This window comes from Sprattus sprattus (assembly GCF_963457725.1).
Source record: "Sprattus sprattus genome assembly, chromosome: 1".
Classification (NCBI taxonomy): Eukaryota; Metazoa; Chordata; class Actinopteri; order Clupeiformes; family Clupeidae; genus Sprattus; species Sprattus sprattus.
In genome coordinates, this window is record NC_137920.1 from 58,029,587 (window position 1) to 58,053,154 (window position 23,568).

The 23,568-nt window shown below is 42.5% G+C and overlaps 3 protein-coding genes across 4 annotated transcripts; 1 reads left to right on the top strand and 2 right to left on the bottom strand.

The window, feature by feature from the left end:
• Positions 1-504: 504 nt before the first annotated feature.
• Positions 505-3,951, bottom strand: LOC308370590 (transcription regulator protein BACH1-like; the record flags this gene model as incomplete). The annotated part of the gene is made up of 4 exons (XM_080845269.1): positions 505-987; positions 1,288-1,488; positions 2,393-3,547; positions 3,712-3,951. 4 exons carry the CDS (start codon positions 3,949-3,951, stop codon positions 505-507), a joined length of 2,079 nt encoding a protein of 692 aa, XP_080701395.1.
• Positions 3,952-6,117: 2,166 nt separating this feature from the next.
• map3k7cl (map3k7 C-terminal like) lies at positions 6,118-12,412 on the bottom strand (the record flags this gene model as incomplete). Its single annotated transcript, XM_080836266.1, has 4 exons — positions 6,118-6,298; positions 8,633-8,748; positions 10,916-10,974; positions 12,337-12,412. The coding sequence occupies 4 exons, from the start codon at positions 12,410-12,412 to the stop codon at positions 6,118-6,120; spliced, it is 432 nt and encodes a 143-aa protein (XP_080692392.1).
• Positions 12,413-13,712: 1,300 nt separating this feature from the next.
• Positions 13,713-23,356, top strand: cct8 (chaperonin containing TCP1, subunit 8 (theta)). 2 transcript variants are annotated; one of them, XM_080855000.1, is made up of 16 exons: positions 13,713-13,856; positions 14,725-14,815; positions 14,981-15,060; positions 15,217-15,366; positions 15,859-16,039; positions 16,353-16,414; positions 16,502-16,639; positions 17,521-17,699; positions 18,078-18,144; positions 18,284-18,371; positions 18,609-18,724; positions 18,953-19,024; positions 19,198-19,362; positions 21,896-22,015; positions 22,179-22,312; positions 23,100-23,356. In XM_080855000.1, the coding sequence occupies exons 1-15, from the start codon at positions 13,797-13,799 to the stop codon at positions 22,284-22,286; spliced, it is 1,677 nt and encodes a 558-aa protein (XP_080711126.1). In that variant the 5' UTR covers positions 13,713-13,796; the 3' UTR covers positions 22,287-22,312; positions 23,100-23,356. The 2 variants fall into 2 exon arrangements, with proteins under 2 accessions (XP_080711126.1, XP_080711127.1); XM_080855001.1 differs by lacking the exon at positions 22,179-22,312.
• The last annotated feature ends 212 nt before the right edge of the window (positions 23,357-23,568 follow it).

The window sequence follows — 23,568 nt, forward strand, 5'->3', positions numbered from 1 at the left end:
CACAGGGTCACCTTTTCAAACACTGATAATCGTAATCAAAATGATGCAGGTGATAGGAACACTGCAACACACACACACACACACACACACACACACACACACACACACACACACACACACACACACACACACACACACACACACACACATTCATACGCACATACATAGACACCCACACACACACATTCATACACACACACATACACACACAATCTCCTACCACAGTACCACAAATGCTGACACATTTAAACAATAAAGATGCAAAAATATTCATTTTAAAAATTTGAACAAACAAAATGTGTTAGAGAAAGAGTACACTGATACAAAACAATCAAACAAACATCTAAACCCATGGTAGTGATAGTATTTTTCATGACAAATGTCGTGTCATATTGTCAAGGAAACACATAAAATGTTTTCCACCCTACAACAGCATTTTATGTAGTCTCACTCAGTCTGTAGGTCTTGTTTTTGACCACCATTTGAACAGTGGGCAGTGCAAGGCTACTTGTCTGTAATGAGCTTACTGACCGGCTCAGGACGCATGCTTGTGAGGGCCCCAACACCAATCCCCCCTGTGGAAGAGGTTAAGCTCCTCCCGGAGAAGGTGGAGGTGGGTGTGGGGCCCAGGGGCACCAGAGCCTGGGGAGTAGTTTGACCCCCACCCAATACAGCATCCATCGGAACGCTAATGGAGGGTTCACCGCAGCTGCCAGCTTGAGAGTCGGCTAAGGCGCAGGCCATTGCCGCCGGGTCCTGGGCCTCAGAAAGCACCTGGGACTGAGCTGAGGTGGATTTGAGGGGGGAGAGGAGGGCGAAGAGTGGGCAGGCGGATGGGGAGTACTTGGCCAGAACTTGGAGCTGCTCCGGTCTCAGCGCCGCCTCACAGCAGACCTTCTCATAGAGGCCTGAGAACCTCTGCCAAGTCTTCAGGCGCTGCTGGTCCAAACGGTCCCTCTCAGTAGTGAGCTTATGTTTTTCGGTCCTCTGTGCAGGTCAAGCGTGCGCACACACACACACACACACACACACACACACACACACACACACACACACACACACACACACACACACACACACACACACACAGCAGTCAAGCAATGAGAGAAAACAAGTGGTCAATTAACGTAACTGTGTACACTTCTAGTTCTTATAGCACCAGGTAAATACATAAAGAAACATCTGACCAGGATAACTGCATGACCAGAATGCTTCAGGTCTTAGATGTAAGCATGATTTGACTAAGGTGACAAGAGAGAGAGAGAGAGAAACATCAGTTGTGCCCACCAGCTTTTCAATCTCACACTCCAGATTGTGGATACAGTCAAGCTTCCGCTTGCGGCAGCGGCGCGCAGCAATGCGATTCTTGCTGCGCCGGCGCACATCATGCACAAAATCCAGCTGCTCCCGTGTCAGACACTGAGTCTTCAGCATCTGCTGGAAGTCATTCCGGCTCAGAGATGCGATCCGCTCCACGGAGAATGGGAGCTGAAAGCCAAGTGGAATAGTGAAGGAGGTAAGACAGAGACAGACATAAGGAGAACATTTCAGGCACTCCTAAAAGTGTTGATTGAATTTGTTTGCTTGGAAGAAATATTTCCCTTAATCAGCCAATCATGCCACACTTGTCACTAAACTCTACAGTACAGTTTTCACACATCACTGGGTCTAGAGAATGTGTAACCTGCAGCGTGGAGAGGAGGCTGTACACAGAGTTATGAGACTAAATGTTCTGTGATTTAGAACCTAATGCCGGCCCTATTAATGGTGTGTTCTAAAAACACTGTACTAAAACAAAACTAAATACTAAAAATACTTCACACCACATCCTCCTCAACTGCTAATCTCCTGTGCCTGTCATTCGCTCAGGCAGTATTCTGTTCTTTTCCCCACAGCCTTTCTGGCACTGTTGTGGCTGCAGTTTGGAAAGCAAGGTTCTATAAATAGCCAATGGCTCACAAATACTAATCTACGTCCAATCAGTCCTGGTCTGTTTTAAGGAGACTTGAAAGGGTATGTGCAAGACTGGTATTGGATAATTTGTAGTTTACAGCTCTGACTTACTTGTGAGTTCTGATCTATATAATCATGTTTATTCCATACATCATATAAAAGTATATTACTGTTTACATTGTATATCTGTCCTGTTCTAAACTTCCACTCTAACAAGCTCAAGAAATCAAGAAATGTTCATTGCTGTTAATCAAATAACCTTTAGTTCTTGGAGTTCCCTCCAGACTGTAAAGAGGGACACAAACAAATGCCTTGTCTCTGGTCTCAAACTTCCTCTTTGGCTCCATTGACTCACCAGCCCTTTGCAAGGACAGCAGAGACAACAGGAAGTCTGATGAGACAGCAGCCAGGCGAGAACAAAAAACTGGAGGCTGTTTACCTCACATGCTTTTTCGCTGTTGTAGAACTCGCTGTCCCCCTCTGTGTCCAGGCTGTCCGAGTCCTCACCCGAGTTTTGCGAGGAGACATCGGGGCTGCCCTGGCCTCTGTTGGTCTCCTCGCCATCGGGCACACGGGCACCCACAGCCCCAAGGTCCCAGAGGAAGGGGCAGTCTCGATTATTGATGCCTTGGTCCAGCTGCTTGAGCCAGTGGAGAGGAGCCGAGGTCTCTGACCAGAAACCCTTGGCCAGGTGTTCTGCTACCTCCTGCTCGATGCTGCTTCTCTCAGCTCCCATCTGCTCACTCTCCGTGTCTGGCTGCCAGTCGCTGCAGGAGGGACCGGGTGTGTGAGACTCCATGAGGACAAGTTTCTCTCTGTCTCCCGACACGTTCTTCAACTCTGGCTTCACACTGCTCGTCTCCAAGAGCTCTTCTGCCCCATCCTCAATCTTTACCTTTTTGGAGCCCACAGACTCACCACAGCTCAGCCCACACATTTGTGCACAACATGAGGCCTTGGAGCCCTGAGAGGGAGGAGGCTTTGTCTGTGAGCTACTTGAGGCAAGAAAGTCAAACCCCTCTGTCACAGGGATGTGTTTGCTTGATGTGGGTTCCTCTGAATCCTTGGTGTGGGGCATGCAGCTCAAGGGGCAACTGTCCTCTGCTGGGGCCGGGGACATGGAAGCCATCTCGGGGCCACAGGCCTCCAAACACGCCATCTGAAACTTGCGGTACTTGCACAGAAGAGAGTAGTCTATCTGTGTGTTCACGTCTAGACTGGCTTCATCACAGCTTTGCTGTGGATGATCCAGGAGTCTGGAAGCGGTTCCGGTCTGCTGCTCCTCTTCATCCATTGTGGCGGGAGAGATTGGTTTGTAGGTATCAACATCGCTGTCGGTGTTTGAAGCAAAAAAGTCCTTTGCCGGTTTAGGACATTTCTTCTTCATTCTACAACATGTTTTGCGTGGCGTGGTTGTAGCATTTTTGGAGCTGTCAAAGAACTTGGGAATGAGGAAATCAAAGCACGAGTTGTCCAGGTTCTTGAAGCCCAGGACGGAAACACAGCTGCGAATTTCCAAGATGTTTTCTTTTGTGAAAAGGAGTTTGGTTGTGTAGGCAAACTGAAGCAGAGGCTCAAACCCCTCCACAGTCACCTTAAAAACAGACGAGACCATTACCATCATGATTTCAATGCAATGACAATACAGAGACACCAAACTAACTATGTCACCAGTAGAGACCAGCATGTATTTTGCAATAGGTAAGGCAAAGCTGATCAAAGAGTTGTGCACTGGATGGACTCTACACCTGTGCTCACCTCATCAGGTAAGCTGATGACCACTCCAGCCTCTCCATGACTTGAGAAGCGGGCACTGAAGTAGTCACTACATGATGCCAGGACTGAGCGATGTGCTCGAAAACTCCTGCTCTCAACCACCACCGTCACGTCACACAGCATGTCCCGGAGTCTCTGCTCGTCCAGGCAGCGCAGCACATGGTCACTGTGAACTGCTGACTGGTATGTGAAGACAGAAGATCGAGCGCTGTCCACAGGCATGGTGGGCAACGTCTGTCAGAATCGGACACAAAAAGTCACAAACACAGCAAGCAACAATAACAACAGTTTTAATTAAAGACACACCAGTAACTTGAGTGTGGTACGCTGCAAGTCACAACATTATGTAAACATTTGCAAATATTAAGCATCTACCCTCGATTAATAATTCCATTCTAAGCAGTTAAGAAAAACAGCGGAACAATGACGTAGCAGGGTGTTGAATTCCTAACTCGAACTGAATGTTATATGTCAACACATCAACACTGCCGACACAGGGTGGAGGGAAATTTAGCAAGTCATTGAAAATGAATGTGGACTGCAGTCTAGAGTATGAAAAGCATTTAAAGTAACCTAGATAAAGACACATCGATTCGAAAGGTATGAAGTATGCCTATCAAATTCTAAATTTCATTTTCGCTATTGGTATAGGCTACGTGTCCTTACCCGTCAGCGCTTATCTCGAGAACCTCGACCGAATGTGTACTGTGAGAAAGCTATGTCAAGTCATGCATTGAGCACTGTGGCGCAACATTGTGGAGTGCTGACTCACCCACTTCTGCTGATAAAGGATGAACAAGCAATTTCCTGTCTTCCTTTCTCGTGGCTACACTTCGGTCTATCCCGGGAATGACTTGGCCAACACAATGCGAAATAATATCAACCATATTGACAAATAAAAGTCCGTTCCTTTTTATTACCAAAAATGTATGTTGAGTAGCCGTGGCAGTTTTGCAATTAACTGGAACGGAGTTACTCATTCACTCACAGAGGGAGTGAGAATGTAGCAATAAAGTCGGTGACTAAGCGGTGAGTTGGCTCGTTTAACTTGGAAAGGACTCTTTGCCCTCTCCTGTGAAGTAGAACACGACGCAGAAGCCACATCAGATAAATAAACAAGATAGTCTTAAACGCGCAATAACGATAAACCTTGTTTAGGGCTATCATGGATTGTCATAACAAGAGTAACATGAAAAATGTCACTGTGGCACACGGTCGCTCGCTGGAAGGGTGAAGTTGGGCAGAGACAACTTTCAGAAAATGCTTCCTCAACCAAAGATAACGATGTACGTACACACCGGGAAAACTCTTGGCTTTTAAAAAAGCAAAATATTATGCTTACTATTACTTACCTATCATGTCACTATGATGAAAGTCCAAACGTTGGAGTTGTGGATGTATACAAATTGTTTTAGGTCCTATCAGAACAAAGGAGGTGCTTGTCATTTGAATCATGTGATACTACATTCTATCCTTTCCCGCCCCCATAGGCACGGTCTGTACTGTAATTGGCTGATATCTGACGCGTGGGTGAATAGAACAACTTTAACTTCTTTCAGTTGAGCTTGTTTAAGCAGTTTAAATTGAACACACGCGTGTTTCAACACCACACTTGCATGTAACAGAGTGACCCTGGAAAGCATGATAAACTACATATCTCGCTCAGATGTATAGGCTTATGTGTATCGTTTAGTCAGCATTGCCATTCCACACCAAGACACCTCACTTTGTGACCCATCCCTTCCAAGACATCTGGTTGGAGAATACAACTTTTTATTGAACATTTATTTGATAATTCATTGAATATATGCTTAGCACCAGAACAAAAACACCTGCAGCAGGATGTTGGCCTGCACAGAGCAAAGTAAATTATGGTATTCAGAACAAGTACAGTGAATGGACTCTGATTGGAATCTCCTCAGTCAATGTCTCAATGATATATAAAAATATGGTGTTTTTCTCAGTTGTACATTGATATGCCTTTGACATTATTTCATTCAAATCTTTTTTACTCTTTTATGATTTTACAGGCATTTTCTCCATTATGGATCAGTAACAAATTCTGAATTGAAGTTAATGTCAGGCCGTTGGGTATCAGAGAAAAAGAAGAACAGCATTATTTTGGAAGAAATACATGAAATCTAAAGCAACGCTGTCAGAAAGAAGTGCTGGGTTGCACTGGGATAGCAGAAGGCCTTAGCCAAAAAAAAAATGATCAGACATGATAAAGACAGGATAGGTTTCCCAGTTGTCGTATGTACTGGAACAAGGGCAGAGTAACAGCCACAGATAATGCAATTTGGACCACACCTCACGCCTCCACAGTGAGCCTCCACAAGTCCCTAAGCAGACTGATCCCTCAGCTCAGTGACGTGTGGAGGTCTGGGGTCACGACGACCCCTGTCTCTTTTGACTGACCCCCCGCAATGTTTCCAACTGCCTGGCTCGCTCCATGTGGACTGTGATCAAGGTGCGGTTCTCCTCGGCCAGAACTCGGAACTCTTCATTGAGCCGGGCGATCTCTACGGTCACTCCGTCATCCTCCACCAGCTCTGCTATTAGATCTTTCCTGCAAAGAACAAAAAATATGTAGATGCAGTTGTTATGTGGATTACAGGTTAGTGAATTTCTGTTGGCTGTTTTTACCACAGTGTGTTTTGGTAATTTGCCTTTCAAAAGCTGCAATGGCTCCATTCTAGAAGAAATTGCTCTCACAGACAAACCCACCAAAGGTTGGGTCCCAAGACAAAAGTGGAAATAAAATAAAGTAAATAATGTATATATAGTATTGGTAAACAGATAAATAGATAGGTAGAAAGATAGACAGATAGATAGAAATTGGTTGAACACATTTAAAAAAAGAAAGATACTGTATGTAGGCAACCTTATGAAACAAAAGCTGCAGTTAACACAGCCGTTAACATGGTATAAATGGGTATCCACCTCCCTGGATCTATTCTTATCAGCGGACTCTTATGACTCTCGTGCTCTAACACCAAACTTCACTGCCATGTCAGGTCTGGAGTTGACACACCAACTCACACACCAGAGTATTAGGCTGTGTATGTTCTTTCAGCTCAGCCTCATGTAAACAAAGCTTTGAGCGGTGACCTAATGTGGGTGGCGTGAGGCCAGTCTGTGCAGCTCCCCCCCCCCCCCATGTGAGGCTTTTGGACTTGGTGGTGAGAGCACTGCTTGTGGAGTAGAGCTACAGGTCTTCCTTGAGAGGAATTTTTTCATTCAACGCTTTGTGGAACTGGGGGAAAAATGTTTGACGTGTGATGTGCTATCTTGCGGGATAAACCAGTTGCTCTCAGTTGGCAGGGCCATTTCCTCTTTCTCTGCATTGCCAAAGCTTCAGTGGAACTGCCATGGTCATATGGCTCTTCAGCTGCCCACTGAGATCTACAGATTCGTGAAAGCAGAGTGTCGCACCACTTTTCATTTGTCACAGTTTTTGCCAGTGACCCTTCCCAAGAGTCCAATATTACACTGACAGAGAAACGACAATTCAATTTTATTTCTACTCATATATGAGAGCAGTCCGAAAGTAACATCTTATTTCAAATAGTGGTGTAGAAGCACTTTACAGAAGCGTATGCGTGTAAGGGATCATAACACTGTATAATTTTTATATCCCAGAAGGCTGTAGGGTTTTTACCATAAAAAGCTGATCATCTGTGTACACACCCCCCCCCCCTCTGCACACACACACACACACACATTAGCTACATGGATCCAGAAAGGACAAAAGAAAAGGGAAGTACACAGAATTATTTTTGTCTGTCGGGTGAGCCAGACTTCCACCAGCACTCTTTAATCATAAAATACAATTGCACAAAACTTTGCAGCTAAAATTACATAACCTAAGCTGAAGGAAAGGAATCACTGACAGTTCCGCTTAATCTGATTTTTGTTAACCTCTGTTAAATTTACAGCCGACCATTATCCATTATACTTTTAGCAATAATACACAGTGTGTTTGTGCTCCAAGTGACGGATAACAACAGGGATTGTATGTCACAATGCTATACAAGTATGACCTGTAAGGAAATCCCCTGATCATTCATTGTGGAATGTGGCCCAAGGAGGAGCTGCCCACAAAAACACGACAAATGTATCACATTACATAACTGTAATGGGAGATTAGAAGTGTGTCTATCTATCTGTCTACATTATAAATACTGAATTGAGAAATTGGCGGGAGGATATCTGCTCTTACTGCAAGCGACTTGTCTGTTAATGTTTGGCTGTGTGTATGCTTGTTTTACTGCCCCATGACAACTGGAAGCCTGTGTGATGACCTCACCAGTTATCTTTCAGCGAGCACTTGATTTCAAAATACGCAAGAAAACAGATGAGCTTTTTCCGATACTCATTGAAGCAAAACCGAAAGGCCCCTTTCTCTGTTAGTGTAAGTGTGGTGCGATCAGTATGATGGTAACTCTCAAAATGCCTCACTTCCCATCTTCAAAATATGTCCTGAGAGAAGAGGTCTGGGCCTGGATGCAACTGCCTAAAGCTTGGACATCAACTGAAGGTAAATCTCGACTAAATCCTAGGTTCTCGTGGGCACAAGACCGTATTTGGTAAGGGACGCCAACGCTGCCGTTCCGCTCCTGCTCCCTCCACCTGAAGGAAACTCTATGGTACGTATGTGATTTGGAGGGTGATTGACAGAGTGCTTCCATAGTTAAACTTCATGACCCATATTTTAGAGAGATAATATTAAAAACATCCAGTAAAACACTAAATCAAACATCAAAAAAGGCAACCATTCCAAACATCTGCTAAAATCCGCACCTCATGTTCCTGTGACATAGAGAGCAAATGTTTTCCAGAGGATACCGGTCCAGCAGGCGCATAACATTTTTTTTTCACCCATTCCTAATATCCAACTTACTTTCTGTCCTCAAGCTGAGCGATATCGATTTTGACTTGCCGGAATTCTTTGGCCATCTTGCAATGGTCCTTGTAGACTTGGACAGACTCCTTCAAAGACTGACATGGCAGAACTGGCTGGTTACAGGAAGAGAAAAATGGATTACACATTCCCCAAGCATTGAGGAAAAATGGAGTGAGAGATTTTCTTGGAAATATAAATGAATATTCATGCCGAGGTGAAGTAAAAAATAAGATTCTCTGGTCACAACCTCCACCATACCATTGTCTGGTATACTTTTAAAGAGTCCGTGTTGGACATACTGTATAATGGAGCAATGTGGTATAATCACAAATCTATACCACCAGTGTCACAGCACTGAATGTTTTCACAAAAAGTACTCAATCTACACAAAAATGTGCCGTATATTTGTATTTTACTGACCATCTTAAAAATATATAGTTGTCATTCATAACCTGCTGAATTCATACAAGTCTAAATCTGTAAGAAACAAGACTGAGGGTAAACAAGATCACTGTGACTCATAAGGCCTTGCTGTGTGAATGGCCATTCTTTTTAGTTTGGTCCATCTGGACTTCTGCTTTCACAATGAGTCATGGCAAACTCGGAGAGATTTCCACATCAGACTGCTTTCCTCATATCGAATTCCTTTTTTCCCCTCCCGCTTCATCTCAGCTCTGTAGAGCTGATCAGATTGCTTTATCAGATACCCGTTGCTCTGTAGCCTGTTCAATCCATGTAACTGATTATGTGTGCTCTGAGGTTGTCTGGGGTTACAATAAAACATAAACTGAGTGTGACTCATCATCAGGATCTTATTAGCCATAAAAAAATATTGCATTATCTGAAGGAACTTCTCTGTTACAAACGTGCTTCTCTGTTACACCCAAATTGAAACTCTTTAAAGCAAAGCTTTCAAACTGGCTTTTTGAAAAGAAGAAAACATGCTTTGTGACAGCATGACTTGACACATATTTTGAGGGTTTTGGTTAGGAGTTAAACCCTCTGTGGTTAATGAGACTCAGTCCTCCCAGCTAAGCCGACCAAAGGTCTCAACGCTTCAAGTCATTTTCATCTACCATTGCTTCTTTCGCTGGTGTGAGTGTGACTGTTCTTAAGATATCTACCACTGCCTAAAAAAAATCTAAACATTTAAAACAAGTTGTTTTGTTGTCACCGGCAGTGGAAAATCAGGAAGGTGAAATTTGTTAACTCTTATCGAGGTTCTTACAAGCAGAAGGTCTGCCTCAGCATTTGTTACCCCTGACTGGAACCTCTGGAGATATAAATATCAACATGACAACGAAAATGTTTTGCTTGGTCAGCACCTTACGTACCGGCAAAGCCAGTCTGAAATCATAAGCACTTTACTGCCCCCCTGTGATACAGTCACATCATTGTATATAATAACATTAAACAGGTGGACACATAGACAACAGTCAGTTCTGTTGGATTGGGCACAGTGTCATTTACTCATTCATTCATTCATTCAAAACTTGAAGGGGAGGCTTGAGTAAGAAAACAAATCCATGTCCTACTCCTCAAGTTCCCAATCTGATCCATCCCCACTATCTCCCTGTTAATGACATGTGTACAGGTCCTCCAGGATACATAACCACTTGAAATGGTCCAGAAACACCACTGCACTCTTAGAAGAGTTACAGTATCTATCAGTGAAAATAGCAGTCCAGAGTACAGAAATGTAAACATCTGTAACATCACAGCAATGCAACACTGTTAGGTTATAACATTGAAGAATAAATATACCCTGAAGGGTGTCCTTTCAGTAATCCAGAGCTAAAAACAACAGCAACAAAGACTTGAGTGGCTCTCTAAAAGTAGCCTGAGATCATTATGTTTATGATACTGGGACATATCAATCACAAGCCACACAGATAGGCTAAAACAGTGCCCCCTTTCCTTCCTCCCACTGGACACTTTCAAGTCATTTCCCCATGAATCTTACGAGCGGGAACAGGCTATTGCACCAGGTTGCGCAAGCAGGCAAGACTATTTCCAGTCTCCTGCACTATCAATAGCCAAGCAGACCACTGGCCTGACAGACGAGACTTATCCTTGTATCTCCATAACATGTGCCACATGTGTTCACATTAAATTGCAATTGTTTTCACTGTAAGAACAACCGTTTAAAAAGAAAAGTTCTTTAAAAACAAGCAGAGATGCAAATTAATTATAACCCATAGCACAATCATGTGGTTCGTAGGTCAGAAATCTCTACCACATATCTCTCTACATATCGTACAAACCACTTTGACAGGTTACCTGAAGACGCTGTTCAAGGTCAGGAAAGGCTGGGTGGGCTTCTTCTGCATCATTTAACCCTGGACAGAACAGAAAAGTAGGGCGAGAAGGTTACAGGAATCATGTTCATGCATTTCATTTTAAAGTCAGGGTGATGACATTTTCATCCCTTTCACGAGGTGGATTATGCCTGCATTTGCGTAACTAGAAAGTGACACCACTATATGTGCATGCAAGCTTATAGGCTTAGGTATTCCAAGATTCCTTTGGGTAACTTGCCTTTGAAGACAACGTCACCATCAGGGAAGCAACTGAATTACGTGATTTTTTTCAATCCATCAAGACTTGAAATTGATCAAGTATTGATTTATGACTTTTTTGGCAATTCACTGAACCTCATAGAGAGATCACAGAAAAAGAAACATTTTCTAATATTACTATGCATTATCAGCTATGTACAATATGATAGGGGACAAGAGGACAAGAGTGAACAAAGTCGGGAATATCCATGAGATGACTAATAGATAGGTTGTCAGTGCTTATGTCCGTGAGATAACTGAGAGACAGGCTGTCAGTGTTAATGGCTATCATGTCAGCTATGCCATGCGGAGTTCTCATACACATGTCCAGAATCCACTGATGTAAGCTGTTATTTGTGGCCCCATATTAGCGGCAGGCACACATTCATAACATTCAACAGTGCAAAGTTTACAAATAAATATAAATGTAAGCTATTCCCTCAACATGTCTGCACTTTCAGAACATTTACTTTACTACATTGCGATATTCATTGGAACAAGGACAGAAAAACTTTATTGTACAGAACACTTGTGTGTTGTACCTTTACAGATCTAAACATATCCTCTGGAAAAAAGAATCCCTCAGGATCAAACTGGTTAAAAAGCTGAAAAGAGCAAACCCAGCCACTGCAGTACCATGACACTAATAACACAATGCATGCAGGAGGGGCAAAAGAGAAAGAGGGGGCAGACGGGGGAGGGGCGTTAAACGCTTTTAAATATAGGCCAGTGTTCTAAAAGCAAACAAGTGAATCACGCACCAGTGTGGTATTAAAGGGGAAACCTGATGCTGCTGAGACAGAGCTGCAGCTGCCCTCCAGCTATTTGCCTGAATAGCTGTAAAACACTCTGACAGCGCTGTTGACTGTGTGGCTAGGTAGATACGTTGTTTTTAAGATGCCAAAGGTCTACAGAAATAGAGAGAGCACCTGTCCCGCCGAGAAGAATGACAAAAGTTAAATTGATACGGCATTAGTGAACTCGTGGTGGATTTTGCTAGTTGCTGTTTTGGTGCGAGGTATGACGTGCATGTGATGTTACTCGTTGAGAGGAGAAGGAGACAGAACAAATTACACAATTTTAGATATTAAAATATGTTACTGTAGTAGGCTAATCGAATGTGTTGAAAACATTGACCGTTACCTGAGGTGCTGTCGAGACTGAAGGAGATTCTAACTTCAGGTTTATCTGGAGAGACTCGTCTTGCTGAGGTGATCATTTATTCCCTGACAAAGAAAGTGATCGTTTCCAAACAAAATCTGACAAATAAACTGGCTACTATGTCCCCTCAGAGACACGTTTGGATGAATCAAATTGTGTCTGTCCAGCATGAGGGATAGACCTAAGACTTTACTGAGAAATAATTGTATTGAGTTACCATACATTGTATCTTTTTAAAATCAGTATACCATGCATGTCTTATAGATCATGCAAAATTGAATGGCGAGCAAGTTCACAGCATGAACGAAGCCAAGCAAGTCATAGTTATTGTAACAAATGAATCTCATCTGAACAAATTCAGAAGATGGCGCAAACGCAATCTTACCTGACAACACAAGCTTAGATGAAAAGAATTTCGTAGCTGGAAACGTCGTTTAAGATGGTCTATTGTTTGCTCTTGGCCACAGTGTAAGTCCTTAGAAACGTTTCTTCTTGTCTTGGCTTTGTCTTCTGTGATGTGTCGCAGAGACGTGACTGGTCCAAACTTTCGCCTAGCCTACCTATTGTCTCCTAACCACAAATCCGTCGGTGAATTTTTTCTATCGTGCGTTGTGGTGCAGCTTTTATAAATATAAATATATATAAATATAAATATGGATTTATATTTATAAAGCTCAGACAGTAGCAGCCAATACTCTCTGAGTTTTCAAAATGCCTACGCAGGCTCCGTGGATGCAGAGGAATTCATATCCTACAGACCAAATGTGTGTCTGCTAAGGTACAACACGACAATAAGGGGCTGACAATATTGGAATGCTACTTCTATACCCTTGTCCGTCGGGTACCAATTAAATGACTCAGATGGCATGACTTTAGGCATGAAAAATGTCCATAGCGCCAATCAGCTTTGAGTGACACATACTGGAATAACTGTGCAGTGATGCAGTTGCCCAGAAAGAGGCCCTGCTAATTGCTTGAGGAAAGGCTGGCTTACTTTTTTCTGGGTCTGTATTTATCCCTGTAACTGTTGGTATAAAACTGTAGGCATCCTTAAAAGAACATTATTGGTGATCAGTTTTAGTTTGCGCAGTGTTTTGCAATTGGTACTATTATGGTAATCATTGCATAGCCTATACTTGATCAATATTTTAATTCTGTAAAATACGTATTTTATATATAATAGATTATATATAACAGTCGAATACATGAAACAGTCGAAAACATATACCTTTCTGTAGATGCAGGATTGGTTTCGGAGAGGATTGGGTTTTTTTTTTATCGATTATTTCGATATTCTACTAGCCAACCTGAAATGAAATCGGTATTTTGTCTATCGATGACTGTGGTCTGGTCTCTCTTCCTTGAGCTGCATGTGCGTCTTGTGGTAAAGCTCTCACAGCATCAGTAACGTTTTCTGGTTTAGGGGCTATTAATCTGCAAAAATGGCTCTTCACGTACCTAAGGCCCCGGGCTTCGCTCAGATGTTAAAGGATGGTGCCAAGGTAAACTAATGAATACTGATAATTTGTCTGACTTTTGAGGGGAACGTACCGGTACCTAGCAGGGAGTGAGTGTTAGCTTTTTTTACTGTCATGTGGAAGTCTCTAGAATATAACGTAGCGGGCTAGTTAGCTAGGCCGCAAAGTGCATAGGCGAGCATTGTTGTCTTTTGTTCACTTTTTATCAACATGTGATTGACTTAAGCACTTTGAAATGCATAACATTTAAAGACTTCCACGCCCTATTTTGAAGTACATTATTTTGAATATTTAATGTTTACTAATTATCAGATAACTGAGTTATCTTGAAACTGCATGTACAATCATGCTAGCGGCTAGCGAAGTAGCATTAAGTAGACGTTAGCTAGGACAATAATTGTTAACCATAGCCACTGTGTGGTAGGGTGTCATCACGTAGTTATTTTTATGTTTTGGCGAAATGGTCACGTACTTGATATTTGCCGGCAAGTTGCGCTACATTATGACACTTGCATCATGCCAATCTTTATTAGACAAGATAACCCTATTGCATTGAATGAACATGGGCGTAGCTAGCAGAGCTCTTTCTTAAAATGACAACCAGGTGACATTATTTTACTGCGATAGTTTTTCGTTAGATATATAACTCAAGGTTTTATTTAAGTTAACAAACGATGCAGCAGTTGCGCAAACTCCACGAATACCCCATCTTCTATTTTTCTCTCTTTGATGGATCTAGACTTAACTTAAATACGCTAGTCAAGGCGTTGGCCGTATGATGTGCGACCACCTAATACATGCTAACGTTACCGGTACTCTAAGGCATTGCTGTCGTTGTTAAAGCCCTTATTGCAAATGAAATATGTACGTTAATATATTTGTGCAATTTCAGCACTATTCTGGACTTGAGGAGGCAGTTTACCGGAATATTACAGCATGCAAAGAACTGGCGCAGACCACAAGGACGGCCTATGGACCTAATGGTAAGTACATTTGGAGCTCTGTTACTCATTTAGTTATCATTAACGCCTCTTAAAATCTCTTATTGTTTTACCAAATAAATTGATGCATTTGTTCAGAGTTTGATATCTAGATATGTGAGCAGAGCTTTGTCAACCTTGCTTAGCTGCCAAACTTTGCTGTTTTAGGCATGAATAAGATGGTCATCAACCACCTGGAGAAACTTCTCGTTACTAACGATGCTGCAACCATCCTGAGAGAGCTTGAGGTAACCAGTTTCACCACATGATGGGGAGTGAACAGTAAATGCAGTGATTACACAAAACATGACAAGTTTATTTCCCAAACGTTGGCATCACTTTAGATCAATTTGTGAACAGAATATATCCATGTTTGTAAGTTTCAACGGACTTGTCCATTTCAGGTTCAGCACCCTGCAGCCAAGATGCTGGTAATGGCATCCACCATGCAGGAAGATGAGATTGGAGAGGGGACCAACTTTGTTATGGTGTTTGCTGGAGCTCTTCTTGAACAGGGAGAAGATCTTTTGAGGATGGGACTCTCTGTGTCTGAGGTACAGGTCATACTGTTGTATGTGAGCCCAACCATGAGTTGGAGAACAGTTGCTCCTACGCCACAGAGAAGCTTGATTTAGTGATGAAGTGTGTCATGTTGTGTATTGGATTTGTTTCTGGGCGAGAAATGGAGAATGGTTAAGATGGGAAGTTGTCCTGTTGATCAGGTTGCTATGCTTTTTGTTTTCAAAGTTAGAAAAAAAAGGCCTGTATCTTGGAGTATTTAAAAAATGTAGGTCCTGGCATTCTCTCTAAAAGTGGGATTTTTACTGACATTCAATACATATGCATTTACAGTCACTGGTAACTGGGGATATTTAAGCAGTATTTAGTAAACTAGTTTGTCTTCTGTAAACAAATACTGTGTGTCTGCATTCTTCCATGTTCCACATAGAGGCTACTTTCCTTTCACCTTCACAAAAAGCTTTGCATTCAAGGCACTTTGGGTGTTCTCAAGTCTCCGAATCCAAGGCATTTCTTCTCTCGTACAGGTCATTGAAGGCTACGAGATGGCGTGCAGAAAGGCAGTGGAGATTTTACCCGACTGCGTGAGCTCCTCGGCCACCAACATGGGCGACATCAAAGAGGCCACGGCCATGATTCGCACGGCAGTCATGAGCAAGCAGTATGGCAATGAAGATTTCCTGGCCAACCTCATCGCTGAGGCCTGTGGTAAGACTGCAGCATCAATTTCTTAGGAAAATGGAAAGGAAAAGGGGGCATCAATTGATTTAAGAAAAAGACTATTAATCCTGCAGAATTAGTAGACCGCAGACAGGGTTAGCAACCAGAGTTACTTATAATGATTTAGTTTTATTTTGTTGATATGATGAAGAATCCATGTACTGAATAGTAAGTTGCTCTAAAAGGTAGAGTTTTTGTTGTAAAAAAAATTTTATGCTTTTGCCCTTCCGGCGGTATGAATTTAAGAATGATGACGAATTTAAAACTGCAAGCCATTGACTACATTTTATTGCTCTTACAGTTTCTATCTACACTGGCTCTGGCAGCTTCAACGTGGATAATGTCCGAACATGCAAGATTCTGGTTAGTATTGCATCTCTGATGGAGCCTATGATGCATGCATTTAGCTTTGCAGACCTGTGACCTGTGTGTTGATGTTTGATATTCAAGGGCAGTGGACTCCATGCCTCTTCCGTGCTTCACGGAATGGTGTTTAAGAAGGAAGTCGAGGGAGACGTCACAACAGTCAAAGAGGCCAAGATTGCAGTGTTTTCAAGTCCATTCGACTGCATGGTGACAGAAACTAAGGTAAGTGAACCTTTTAACACTTGACCACTGATGCTGTGCCTTGTGATTTGTGGTTCATGTCTTATGACTGCAGTGTAAAACATCTGTCTAGGACAGGGTGTAGCAGCACTATGCTTGATTAAAGGTACACTGTGATTTTTAGTGCCATCTAGTGTCGAGGTTGCTGAATTGCAACCAGCTGAATACCCACAAGTGCGTGAGGGTACAAACGTGAAAAGCTGTATCTCAAGCCAGCGTTTTGGTTTGTCAGTTCTAGGCTACTGTAAAAACATTGTGGCGGACTCCATGCAAGAGGACCCGTTCCCTATGTAGATACGAAGAGCTCATTCTAAACCAAAATGCAACAAATCGTAGTTAAAACATAGTTATGAATATAAAAACTATATTCCATTTCTACCAATAAATGCCACTACAAACTACACACTGTAAAAGCAGCAAATGCTAGACAGGATGCAGCATTTTTGTGTATGCTAATTGTTTTGTTTAAATGTATTATGGTTTGGCATTATATTCCAAGGTCAAGTGATGAGATGCTTGAGAGGCCTGTTAGCCTAGAAAAGAACAGGTACTTTAGGTAATTTCTTATTGGAGCACAACCAATAAATCGCTCGGCAAAATTATTTTCCGATATTAGCTAATGGTATAACCTACGCAAGTGAATATATAATTTACTGTCTATAGACGAGAGCCTTCATTTAGGCTACCAGATAATTATTTAAACAACATTGTCAAGAACCCGCTAAATGTTGGATCTTTCTGTTTCTGTAAAAACACAATATTGACTGAACATTATCGGATTTTTAAATCCTCAACTATCGAACTATCAACTATCGGCCTGTTTCGGTCCGGCTCTAGGTGTAACCCTGATCTGTCCTCTTTAGGGTACAGTACTGATCAAGAACGCAGAGGAACTGATGAGCTTCAGCAAGGGCGAGGAGGACATGATGGAGGCCCACGTGAAGGCCATTGCTGACACCGGGGTGAATGTGGTGGTGACCGGGGGCAAGGTGGCAGACATGGCACTTCACTATGCCAACAAATACAACCTTATGGTGGTGAGGTGAGGATGTCTACATCAATCCTGTCATCATTTCTAGGAGTATTTAATGTTGATTTATGGCAGAGAAAGGTTGGTGCTTAACTATGCCATGACCTGTGAAGGTAGCTAATACAGTAGGTTAGTGTCTTTCACTAAGTAGGTTAGTGTCTTTCACTAAGTAGGTTACTGTCTTTCTTGTAACAGTTGAGAATTTAGAGCTCAGGAAATAAAAACTTGGATTTAGTAGTTGATCTCCACACTCTACTATGCAGTAAATTCGATGTACCTTTCACCAGTCTGTTATATGTGTACATTGTTCTCTGTTGAGCTTGTTGGGACAGTACTTTTGATAAACCTCATCAGTTAAGATCTGGTAACATTTTTCACCTCTGTCTGTAGACTTAACTCTAAATGGGACCTGAGAAGGCTATGCAAAACGGTTGGCGCAGTTGCTCTGCCCAGAGTGGTAAGTACTTTAATCCCAACATTCAAAACTCATTATAGGGAAGTGTCATTGTAGGTTTTTGTTGTGTTTTTTCTATGCATCATGTTCTTTTGATTAACCCAGTGGGTTGTCTGAGACTCACCCGTCACTCTTTCTGCAGACGGCGCCCACCCCAGAGGAGATGGGTCGCTGTGACAGTGTCTATCTTTCAGAAGTGGGTGACACACAAGTGGTCGTCTTCAAACACGGTACGCCTCCAATAAGCTTTCCTGCCCCTTGCAGTGGGGACTGTTAAAAATCAATTAATTGTTTTGCTTGTTCCTTGAAGTATGATATGAACAATATTGAAAGAAAATGTCTGAATCCTGAGGGTTGATGGTAAAGACAAATGTTGGTGCCAGTGATCATGTCAAACTTAAAGCTACCGGAGGGTCCTCAGCAAATGACTTCAAATGTGTTAATTCTGGCCTATCTTGTCTGTTTAGATAAAGAAGAGGGTGCCATATCCACCGTAGTGATTCGTGGCTCCACGGATAACCGGATGGATGACATTGAGCGAGCTGTTGCTGATGGAGTGAACACCTTCAAGGCCCTAGTCAGGGTGAGCTGTACCTCTTAACCCAACACCATGCTTCATCACATACATGTTTCAGTGTAGTTGTAGAACATCATGGTACATTTTTTTTTTTTTAATGATTTATACAAGGGTTGTAGATTTTGAGTAATTTATTTATTCCACCCCAACAAATCTTTGATGGCTCAGCAGTATTGGCTGTCATACATGAGTAAAGCCCAATTTAAAATGATAAATCATATGTTTTGCTTTCAGGACGCACGCTTGTTGCCCGGTGGTGGTGCCACTGAGATTGAGCTGGCCAAACAACTAACGTCCTATGGAGAGGTAAGTGTGTCGGTTAAGTTTACTGCCTACCTCTGCTCAAGGCATCTGATCTACTTACAAACAGTGAAAATATGTTCTTAACCCACTAACTTGTTTGTGTCAATAGATGTTAATATAACCAAGCCAGGGGATTGATGGTAATTAAGGTTTTTTGTTTTTACTGTGTGTTTTAGTCGTGTCCAGGTTTGGAACAGTACGCCATTAAAAAGTTTGCTGAGGCCTTAGAGATCGTCCCCAGGGCTCTGGCTGAAAATTCCGGCGTGAAGGGAAACGAAATCATCTCTAAACTCTACGCCGCTCACCATGAGGGAAACCGTAACATGGGCATTGACATAGAGGTGCGTACCAGGTCTATTATCATGAACCAAAACTTAAACTAAGACCAACATAAATGGTTTCTGAAAGCACCGTTAACTGAAATAAAACTAGAACGGTGTCTTCAAGCCTACTTCCAATACATATGGAGTTGTCCCACCCTCGTTTCTTCCTTACCATACACTTGGAATGCAATGATAAGATGGGATCTGATTCAAAGGGATTGGCATACTGCATCTTGTTGTTTTTCATTAAGGTTAAAGATTATCATGTGTGTTGATCATTTGGCCTTTGTGTGTGGCTAAGTGCTAACTCATAGACCTGAAGATGTCATCCTATGTAATATTAAAAGATACGCTTGCACAGACAGAAATGTATAAGATGCCACAGATGTTCTATACGTACACACACTTCGTAATAACATTTTAGTGATATAGACCGGGGTGTTCATATCTCACAAGCTGTGCAATCAGTGATCAAAGGTGTATGAGGGTCTGGGTAGCAGGGAATCCATAGACTTAAATTCTGAATAATCCAAGATATGATCCTAAGGAATAATGGCCATAGACCTATATGAAGTAAAGGTAATCTTTGTTCTTTTGGATCTGTCCATAGAGGGTGAAAGGCATGTGAATTCATCAGACTGTGAACTTAGTAGTACAGTCTAAAGAGAATACATAGAGACTGCACCGTCTGGGAGAACAGTGTGTTTGTGTAGGCTAGTCCGTTCTCACCTGTGTACGCTTTCTCTTGAGGGTGCATGGCTATGAGTTTTTCATTTTTTGTCATCTGGGAGAACAATGTCTTCGGTGTAATCGTGCAGGCATCTCTTTTGTGGAGGCTCATCCATACTCTCCTGAGTGTGTGCCCTTCTTTCTCTTGAGATCTTGAAGACATGGCAACTCTTCCAAACTAAGTGGCTGCCAAAACTCCTCTTTAGCAGGTTGAAGTAGGCCATGTTGTGGAGGAACTCCCTCTGGCTTTGGGAAATTACTTCCCACTGGTAATTGCCATGGTCCACACTGGCAGAGAGACAGGCTTTGGGCCTGGGTTCAGCCTAGTGTTGTGCAGACCATGAATTACATCAGTAGGAAAACATTCCCACAAGGATCCAATCCCCTCCGGCAACCTAGCCCTGGCAGTGACTGGTTGTACTTCCTGCCCTTGTGCTGGTGTCTTTGTCCCCATAGCTGAAAACAGACCACACTAAATGTTAGTTATCAGTCATTTATCTAGGTACTGAATTTAACAAAAAGGGGTTAACTGCCCTAACCTGTATATGGGTGTCCATTGTTCAGGTTTGGGCTCACGTTTAAGGTTTGCTGATCATGAAGGAGATTAGTAGGGCGATTGAAATTCCCCAGGAAGCTAAGGGGTCCAACCTTCTTTAGCAAAGCAGCTGTCATCACATTTGGTTGAATCCCAGCTGTTGCTGACATTGACCCCATGTTTGTGGGATTCAGCACACTCAGCAGATGACCTTTAGTGGTGGTCAGGCGTAATGTAGCCAGGTTAGTCACGTCATTCTCCTGTGGTGTAGCAGTGCCGGGGTTGCAACTCTGTTCTGTTCTGTCCTGTCGGCATGTGCTGACTTACAGCTGAAACCAGAATATACTAGTTATGGGTTCATCGGTCTAGCTGCTTGTCTGTCTAAATAAAAAAAAACTAAACCAATTCCAGCATGTATATCGGTGTCCATTCTGTGTGTCAATGTTGATGCCCTGGGCAGGGGTAGGTGTCACTCACTGCAGAGGTGACCACATAGATGACCTCACCTCTTCATCTGTCTCCTGCAGCAGTTGGAGGTTCCACCTTTTGCCATTATGGTGGTCCCATGGCTGAAAGATGTTTGTTGGCTAAGGCTTGAGGCTAGATATTTAAGTACCTATAATATTTTAATAAAATATGAAGTGGATTTCGTGCCACCCTGTGTTTGCATTTCATGAGCGTCTGCTTTTAAGGTCCCCTATTGGCTGTGATGGGACAGTGACAAGATTCCCTGGTGGCACTAGTGATAGGCTCCATATTATTCTGAGGTGCCATTTGTGCTTTGGCCAGCTCGGCTATACCCATGTATTTAGGCCCATCACAGCCCTCATATTTGGTAGAGGGAGATTTTCTGCGACATCTTTTCACACTTGGGGTACTGCAGCAGGTCTGCTGTGAGTCACCTGTCTGTTTCTGGTACTGGTAGGTCGACTGGGGTTGAAGGGGTGTACACAAGTGATGGGCTCCTCCCTGCAAACATTCAGGTTGCTTATCGATAACAATAGCCTTCCAGGAGGAAGTGCAGGCAGTTCAAAATTATATCTAAGACCCTGTATGGTTAATTATTGCGAGCAGGCAAATGGAAGCAAAACAATGTATCCAAATATGAGTAATTAAAGGGAATTCAATTCAATGTTTGTGTTTTTTATTCAGGAACACTTCTAAATCCTACCTGGCATTACTCTGCTTATTTAGTTATGTTATCCTTTGCTAAAGTCACATTATGACTAATTTCTCTTTTTTTTTCTTGTCCTATGCCTTATCTTTGGTCTTTCACATTTTTCTTAGGCCGAGGGGGCTGCAGTGACTGATATGGTGAAGGCCGGCATCCAAGATCCATTTGTGGTAAAACACTGGGGCATCAAACTGGCCACCAATGCTGCCATAACTGTTCTCCGGGTCGACCAGGTCAGTCTTGTGGTTTCAGTAATTTGTTTTCAGTCCTGGTGTATATTCTTTAATATGTTACCTGTCTTCCGTCTCTCAATCCTAATTTCTTCCTCAGAAGACACAGTAAATTGTGATGTATGCGCTGTCATTTCTAAGACTTGAATGTGTTTGGATGTGTCAGATCATTATGGCCAAGCCAGCAGGGGGCCCCAGAACGCCCAAACAGAGAGGCCACTGGGACAAAGATGAGTGGGACGAGGAGCCTGATAAATTTGACACCCGTCATTAATAAAGAGAGCAGGAAAAAAACATAAGGTGGTTTGGTCTGCTGCTAGAAGTGTGCACCTAACCTGCGTGTGTTTGGGCGGACTAGGGGATGGGAGCACTCTGCATGGTTAACCCACGGTTTGGAGTTTCTCTTGTATCGTCACCTACAGAAGAATGTGAATAGTAGCTTGTTTATTATTGAGTGTGGTCTTAAACACAGAATTGAATACAGAAAATAATTTTAAGTATTTCAACAGCTTTTTAAATCCTAGGCTGTATTTGTGTTGTGAAAATACTGATCACTCAAATGTGAATGTCACCGAACTAACATTTGTCACTATGCCTGAGTGTGAAATCCTAAACGGAATGAGAACGTGAACCAAGCCTTCACACTTTGTGGTGGACTAAAGCACGGTGTGAATGCATGCTGCACGCGTTTCTTTATTATTATTATTATTACTGTTATTCCACAGGTTGTCTTCCATCTGCTTCAAGGGATACACTGTGGTGTTTTGAGCTCACACCACTTTAAAGATATATCTTCACACTGCCTGATAATAATTTATAAAACAAAATAGTGTGATTGATCAGACATGGTTGCCTCATTTTTTAAAGCTGTTGGTTGAATTGAATATCTGTCTGCAAGCCATAATGCAAATGATTGGATGCCTTTTTTTAAAAGATGCCTCTGTGAAAATGTCAATTCAGCCAGTGTGAAAAAAACAGTGGACAGAAGGGAGTGTACATGCTCCACTCCTTAAGGGAATTGCCGGTAGTTTCATTCATCTTGCATCAGCAGCAAAGTGTCTTATACCTCTCCTTTCTCTCTTGGCAGATCATCATGGCAAAGCCTGCAGGAGGTCCAAAAGCCCCCCAGGGCAAGAAGGACTGGGATGAGGACGATTGAGCAGCCTGTCTTAAACAGCCCTGTGTGTGTGACTGACTAGCTGTCCTGCATTTTTACTGTATATTTAATATCGTTAAACATGATATTTCTTTGTTCCCTTTTTTTTGTAGCAAATACCATGCGTACACATAAAGATAATGGATGCCTGCTTTCAGTGGTCCCAATAAAAGGCACTTGAATGTCAACGCTGTCGTGTTCTCACTGTACTCCAGCACCTCTACTCTACTCTTGTTCATTTTTGCCTTGCTTTTGATTTGCTGAATTTAAGCCAAATTTCCACTTTTCAATTCTCACTCAGACATTTGGTTAAAAATTGTACTTCCATTACTTTCCCAGCTCCACTAAGAAAGATGACCACTGTTTGCAAAGTGCTGTTCAAGCATTGACAGTGGGAAAA

Excerpts from the sequence above, each read along its gene's own strand:
- cct8 (XM_080855000.1), top strand. The coding sequence starts at position 13,797 with ATGGCTCTTCACGTACCTAAGGCCCCGGGCTTCGCTCAGATGTTAAAG. Across the intron at positions 13,857-14,724 it reads TGTTAAAGGATGGTGCCAAG|CACTATTCTGGACTTGAGGA; the intron begins GTAAACTAATGA and ends GTGCAATTTCAG. Across the intron at positions 15,367-15,858 it reads TGGGACTCTCTGTGTCTGAG|GTCATTGAAGGCTACGAGAT; the intron begins GTACAGGTCATA and ends TCTCTCGTACAG.